Raw genomic sequence first — 6,946 nt, 5'->3', positions numbered from 1 at the left:
CCCAGGCAAGGTACTGGATTCTGAAGTTGCCCTAAAAGGCCAGTGTAACCCAATCTGGATGCACCAAAAGGAGCATGTGAACCAGCCCGAAACTTCCCAAGATTCCCAAGATTCCCCTTGGACAGAACTACAGTCCTCTCTCTTGACCAAGTACATAATTTTTACTCTAGTCCTTGCCGGACATCATCTCCCCCTAAGAGCCTTTGGGGGTTATAGCCTTTGATCTATTTGTGGAGGCGTATTTGCTGTCTCTGTCTGAATGCCTGGCTGGTAGAATGTGACCCAGAATCAGCAAAAGAGTAGTAATCCAGTCTGGCCTCTTCCACAGAAACCCAATGGGTGGAAAGAACTGAATGAAGCAAACAGATCTTTTCCCAGTGTAACAAGATTTCTTCTGTTTTTCCCCAAGCGAGCATCGTTATCCATCCTGCTGACCTCCAAATGCTGGAGGATCTGGGCAAATGCTTTTGGTTCCTTGTTAGCTTAGCCATCTCTCTAGCTCTTGGAAACTCACTGGAGGCCCTACTTGAACCCCTGGCCTTTCTTTTCCCCTAAGATATCAAAGGCCAAAGGTTATGAAGAAAGAATCAAGGCAGCCAGGGAAGAACAGAGATCGTCCCTGGCTAAACTCCTTCAAAATAAGCTATCCTAAAGCAGGCCACCTACTTCATCAGGACTATCAGAGCCTGGGCCTCCAGTTTCTGAGGTTCTGGCTTCTTGCTCTGATATTACCATTTTCACTCTCTGAAGCAGTTCTGCCCATCTTCCTAGGTGTCAGGAAAGTTACACCCAGGAACAAGAGACAGTGGGCAAAGTTCCACACGGGATTTCTTCTTCCCAGAAAACCAGATTAAACTACACTCTGCCCAGTCCTCAGGTGCCTTCTGCTTGGGAACTGACCGCTGAGCTTTCTCTAAACCCTCCATGGTGCTGTTTCCCTGAGATGCCACCAGAACCACAGAACTGGGTAGCCCTGCTAAGGATATAGAGAAGGGGACACGGCAAGGGCCAACTCCATGCCGGAACAGTGAGAGGTCACCGGGAACCCCACAGGCCCCCCGAAGCTGCCCCTGTGCACCTTAAGATGTATCACACTTTCTAGACCTTTCTTGCCCTATGACACAGGAGAACCAGAAATCGGTGAGATCGGTTAACTGAAAAGTCCCCCAATGGCTGGAGCTTTGGCTTTGGGCAGTGGAGGGGTGGACTAAAACACAAATACAACAAAATTCTCAGCAACTTGAAAAGTCCCTGAGTTTCCTATGGAACAGAGAGTAAAGCCCATCCTTCCTGTCAATCGATTGTCTCCTAAGACACCTCTCCGTGGACTGGGCCCCGGGAAAGTCTGCCCCACAGCTGTCACTCTTGCTGGACCTAGCTTGGGTCTTCACCCCACTGGCTGAGCAGTGAACAACAAAATAGATGCACTTGGCCTTCATCGCTGCTGCAGATTTTACTTCCCAGTGGGAGTAGGAAGCCAAGCAGTTTCCTGGGGAGCCCCTTCAAGGAGGCCCTGGGTGCTGGGCCAGGACCCATCCTCACCTGCCGGTGGATCCCTGACCTCGCTCACACTGGAGTCTGGTGTGGGTCGAATCCCACTAGGCAAATGCAAGGAAGCCAGAATCCAGGACCAGGGACTCAAAGTCATCAATGACCTGTGTGAGTCCCAGGGGTCCTTGGGACAGAGTGGGGATACAGAGTGAAGGAAGGGGGAGGCAAAAAGGGGATGGAACACTGGCAGGCGAGGCTGGGGACAGGAGATGGACAGCTTGGACCCGTACTTTCAAGGAATCAGATTCCCCTGAGACAGGATCTGGCCCCGCTGCCCCTTCCATCCAGCCGGGAGCAGATCGGAGGGGAGGGCACGGGGGGGTGGTGACAGCAGTGGGGTGGGGTGGCAGTGCACACCGGCCCGGAAAAGGGAATTTTTGTGGTCATCCTGACTCTGCCACCAGGGGCTGTGTGAGCTAGACCTTATACCCCTGTCAGGCCAGGGATCCTACTAGATGGTCACGTGAGTGAGCTCCCTCTCGCCTTCCAGCAGTACTGAGCTCAGGCACTAGTGGGTTATCTTACAAGACAGATCTAGACAGAATGTGACTTGTTCAGTCTGAAAAGGGGAAATTAAGGCCCCGTGGGGATTGGGAGGAGGGAGCCACCAAGTCTCCTTCCCCTGCCAGTCTCTCCCTCAGCTAGGAAGGATGTTCCTCCCCTGTCCCAATGGCACTTGAGGTGGCTCAGTCTGGAGCGCTGTGGCACTGTCGGAGGCCACCTGCAGACCTGATTAGAGGTGTGTGTCTTCCTCCTCGTCCAGGTCATCCTTGGTCAGGTTGTCTAGGGGGACGATCCAGCTGTCCCCCAGCTCCCCATTAAGGTTGACCACCTTTTTCTCCTGCATCTCTGAGGAGGTCTCCATCACTTCCAGTGTGGGATTGTCATGGTAACCATTCTCCACTGTCTGCAGCTCCTCCGTTAGTCGTTGCTAGGGCAGAGAAGATGACCCAAGAAGAAAGGGTAATGTTTAGGGGCTATAGCCTTAATATTACACATTTAGCCCCACAATCCAGGAACCCCAGTTTGGCTAATGTGCGCAGTAAGTGCTCCTGGAGATCATCGTGGCTACTGGCCTTGCCCAGCATCCTAGGATCCCCAGCTCGACCTTTCCCCTACTGGCAAATCCAGGAAGTCAAGCGGAAACGGACTCTGTTCTGCAGAGTCCTCTGATCGCTCTCCTCCATTCCTTCCCTCCAAACCTTACTCTCCAGGCACCTGCCTCACCCCACCCATTGTACTGAATCAGGAAGAGCTGGAAATGACTTTCATCAGGCCGGGTGACCCAGGACCTCTCCAAGCCCCGGCAAGATGGGTGCGGCGCGACCTACAGCCGTCTCGGCCACAGACAGGAGCCACCTGGAGCCCGTGCTCTTCTCTCGTCTTTACCCGAGGTACAACCTGGGTCACACGGTCGAGTCACCTGGGAAGCTTTGAGCAAACATTCAGATCCAGATTGTCTCAACTGGCGTGTGAGGAGGCCGGCATGCGAATTTCTCTAACTGGCCCCATAGTGTGCAACCAGGGTTGAGGACTACGTGTCCGGGTGGGGCCGTCATGAGGGGAATCTGACGAAGGCGGGTAAAAGAGCCTCCTGTCAGACGTCAGACACGTGGGCCTAGGTCCACTTCTTTCAGGGAACCCTCAGCAGCTCCGCAAGGTGACCGTTCTCCCCACGTGCAGATGAGAAACCTGGAGCTTAGAGGTTCCAGGAAGTGCCCATGGCCACGTGGGTAACAGGCAGAGCCGGGGCTTTACCCCAAGTCTGGACTCCGCAGCCGCGATCCTCCCTTCCCCCGCGTGATTCTTTCATTTCCCTGTAACTTGGCAGTTCCTGTAAGGGAGGGTCTCTGCCTGTCCGAAAGGGTTCACGGCCCCCTCACTCTCCTCTAATATGGGGGTGACGGGGTGAAGTCATCTGGTGAACTGGCCTGCTTCCCTGGCGAGGGGAGTGAAGTCCTCACCTGGTCTTTCCTCTGGGAGAGGCGCTGGTGGCAGCAGCCATAGAGGGCAGCGACGAGGAGCAGGAAGGAGGCCATACAGACGATGGTGATGATGAGGGGCATGCTGAACCGGTCCTCCGTCTCTTCGGGTGGCCCTTGGTCCCCAAGCTTCATGTTACTGACTCCCACCTGCCAGGAAGGAGGAGGTTATGAGGCAGAAAACAGAACGTGGGTCACTCCCGGTCGGTTACGATCTCTTCTGCTTGGCGTTTGCTGGGGGACCTATTCCGTCACCCAGCTGTCCCCTCTCTAATCCTCCCGTCTTCCAGCTGCTTGCAAGCGGGAGGTCCCTCTACAGCGAGAAGCACTGTGGAGCAGAGTAACTGTAGACTTCCGAGGGACAGGCTTCCGCCCCAGCACACGGGAGGAGCCCGCTTACCTCTTGCAGCTCGTCCCATTTGTCTTTCAGCAACTCATACACGTCCCTGGGCAGGAGGTTTGCTGTGGGGAGGAGAGACGTTTCTAGTGGTCCAGCTCAGAGTGGTGTGCAAGGGATGGACACAGGGCCCCAAGAGGACATGCTGTACCTCAGTCTCCTGGGTGCTGCCTCTCTTGGCGCGACCCTTCTTAGGGTACTGAGGAAGGACCAGCCCTGACCCATCCTCGTGGCTCCTAAGCTGTCACCCCCTGCCCCATTCCCAACCCCCTTAGGCCTCAGCACCCCCTCCCCTCAACTCACTCTGGATTGCGATTTCTTTGATTGCCACTGCCTGGGTCTCGGGAATAGGTGCCAGCCGTATATGGCACCGATCTTGAGGTGGGTTGAAGGTGGCTTTTGCCGCTCTGCACAGTAGTGTGACCAGTTTGTCATCCGAAAAGTTCGTCTCCTATTGCAGGGAGACCACAAGTGATTCCTCAAAGATCAGAACAACAGCCTAGGTTTTGGGGGCTGCCCGTCGGACCCAAGGTCTGGAGAATGCATTTGCCTGGTGTGGACCTATTTCTCTATTCCCTCAACTGGGACCACTTGCAGGCCCGGAAGGAGTCAGAGGTTAGGTGCCGAGCTGGGCCAGTCCCTGCCTTCCCTGACTCATGTGAATCTCCTCCCCGGGTCCCCTCACCCTGTTTATCTTGTCTATGGCTGACCAATACCTTTCACCTGACTACCCCCCTTCTCTCTCAGAGTTCTTCAGGGGTCATGACCTGATGCCCTTATCATTGCTCTAGAAGGAACTGTGGAGGTCCTTCCCAGCAACCACTGCCACCCCTCCCTACCCCCAGCCCCAGCCAGTGGGGAAGACTCCAGCCCTCTCTCAACCTTCCAGGCGTTGATGCCCAGTTCAAAGACCTCAGGAGGGGAAGCCCCAGCTCTCAGCCCAAGGATATCTATCCCAAAGTTGAAAGATGCACGCCCTTCCCTAAACTAAGATTCTGTCCATGAAGCCATAAACAGGCTGACAGGGAAAAAGGCAAGGCCGTCACTGAACAGGGCACGGTGGGAGATCTTGAAGAGGCCTATGGAGACATCTTGGAAGGAAGTCCTGTATCTCTAAACAGACAGAGCATGGCTTTAGGGCTGAAGGTGAGGAAGCAAAGTGTGGACAGCTTTTACCAGGTCCTGCCATGTCATCTAGAGGCACGCCAAGCTGGCGTTTCTCTGACCTGATTTCGGAATAAGGTATGGAGATGGGTAAAGAAAAGGACTCTTGGTATGGCTCACCTCAGGACCCCCACAAACCATCCCTAGGTTTCTACCTGGGATTTCCTAGGCTTCCCAATCCCTCAGCCTCACACCAGGTAGGGATCCAGGGCTTCCAACCCTCCTTTTACAGCACACGGGGGGAAAAAATGCTTCTCCCAGCCAATCATACAACCTGGCAAGTTTTCGCAAAAAAGAGGGCCTGAGAATGGCTGGGCACTCATCGGTGGGATTCCTGCCTTGTCCAATAACCCAAGGCCAGGGCAGCACCGCTCCCTTTCAAACTCCAGTCTAAATGCATGCTCTGTAAAATTCACTTGGAAAATCCCAGCAAAACGAACACCCAAAAGAAAATGACTGAAAAAATACCGGTGGTATTAAAATGTTGTAAACCCACCTTCTCGTCTTCTAGACAGCCTGTCTTAATTCTAGGGGGTGTTTGCAAAAACAGTCACTGACCAGGAGAGGGCAGCAGTGAGCCACCCATCAGCTGCACTCCCAGGTGCCAGCAGAAGGGAGCAGCCATCTGGGCTGGTAGGACACGCCCCTTCGTGAAAATGGAGTCATGCGCAAGCTGACACCCCCACCCCAGCACACACACACCACCCTGAGTGCTGGCAATGGCTCCCTGATGCTTCGGAACTGACTGCTCAGACCAGAGGGAGATTATCTCCTTGCTGTTCAACCACTGAGGCCATCAGATTAATACATGGGCCAGCAAATATAAAACCACAGACTAGGAGAGCAGGAAAAGTTAGGCAGGCAGACTGAGCCTCTGAAGACCAAAGAGATCAATTTAATTAAATCACAGCCTGAACGAAAGGCAAACAGGAACTAGGACTGAGGTCTCCAGACTCTGAGAACATGTGAACAATTACACAGTGCAAGTCCAGGAGACCCGGGTACTACTTCTGGCCTGACAGCAGCCCCATGGGACTTGACTTAGAGGAATCTGAACTTCACTTTGTCCCTCTGTAAGCTGGAAGGGGCCACTTCCCACTAGGAAAAAAACAAGGGCAGGAAAAGGAACACACCATTCCCTTCTACCTTCTCTGACCCTGCCGCTAAACCACAGTTTGGGAGTGTAGTTCAGGGTGCAGCCTGGATTAGCAGGGTACTCACACAGGGGCTGGTTTTCGTGAAGTTCAGGATGAGCATCCTCTCGGTTTGATTTTCGGGATGTCCGCACTGTATCTAGAAGAAGCCATTGAGATTCAGATTCTGGCTCAGCCTGGCAGGGTCTCATCACTAATTCCTCCCTCCCTCTCTCCCTCCCCCTGAGTGGGTGACACAAAGGAAGGAGTTTCTGGCAAGCTGGGCTGGCCAGTTACAGAGCCAGGTGTGTGCCTGGCTGTCCGGCAAAGCGAGGCAGAGGGGGTGGATGGCTGCCTACTTCTAACAGTCCTCACCAGGGGCCCTGGGCTATAAGGAAGACTAGAAATACCTCTTAGAGCCCCCTCCCATCTGAGTCTGGTCTCTCTTACCTGTCCCACCGCTGCTGGCAGTACCCCATCATCCCTATGAGTCAAGGCAGGAGAAGATGTGCTGGAGACTTGGGGGGTAGTTGGAGCCAAGTGAGTGCTAAAGCTTCCAGGTCCCATAACAGTAGATGTGGCCACAGGTCCCGACGAAGAGGAAGAGATCCCAGGGATGGAGGAAGAGATCCCAGGGACGGAAGAAGAGGTCCCAGTGACGGAGGAAGAGGTCCCAGTGTCGGAGGAAGAGGTCCCAGTGTCGGAGGAAGAGGTCCCAG

The 6,946-nt window shown here is 54.2% G+C and overlaps 1 protein-coding gene across 1 annotated transcript in view; it reads right to left on the bottom strand.

Moving 5' to 3' along the window:
* Positions 1–2,086: 2,086 nt before the first annotated feature.
* The window catches only part of PODXL (podocalyxin like), an 8,745-nt gene continuing 3,885 nt past the window's right edge, over positions 2,087–6,946 (bottom strand). The window contains exons 2-7 of the mRNA XM_040471932.1: positions 6,678–6,946; positions 6,316–6,387; positions 4,234–4,381; positions 3,934–3,995; positions 3,516–3,683; positions 2,087–2,482 (exon numbers count right to left, since the gene is read on the bottom strand). The exon at positions 6,678–6,946 is cut by the window's right edge and continues 156 nt beyond it. Coding sequence (XP_040327866.1) covers positions 2,285–2,482; positions 3,516–3,683; positions 3,934–3,995; positions 4,234–4,381; positions 6,316–6,387; positions 6,678–6,946 — 917 coding nt within the window. The 3' untranslated portion in view covers positions 2,087–2,284. The remainder of the gene's footprint in view (positions 2,483–3,515; positions 3,684–3,933; positions 3,996–4,233; positions 4,382–6,315; positions 6,388–6,677) is intronic.

The sequence above is a fragment of the Herpailurus yagouaroundi genome, unplaced genomic scaffold (genome assembly GCF_014898765.1).
Source record: "Herpailurus yagouaroundi ecotype Mexico unplaced genomic scaffold, PumYag 100, whole genome shotgun sequence".
Lineage (NCBI taxonomy): Eukaryota > Metazoa > Chordata > Mammalia > Carnivora > Felidae > Herpailurus > Herpailurus yagouaroundi.
The sequence above is the reverse complement of the archived record's forward strand: the minus strand, read 5'-3'. Positions and strand labels throughout refer to the sequence as shown.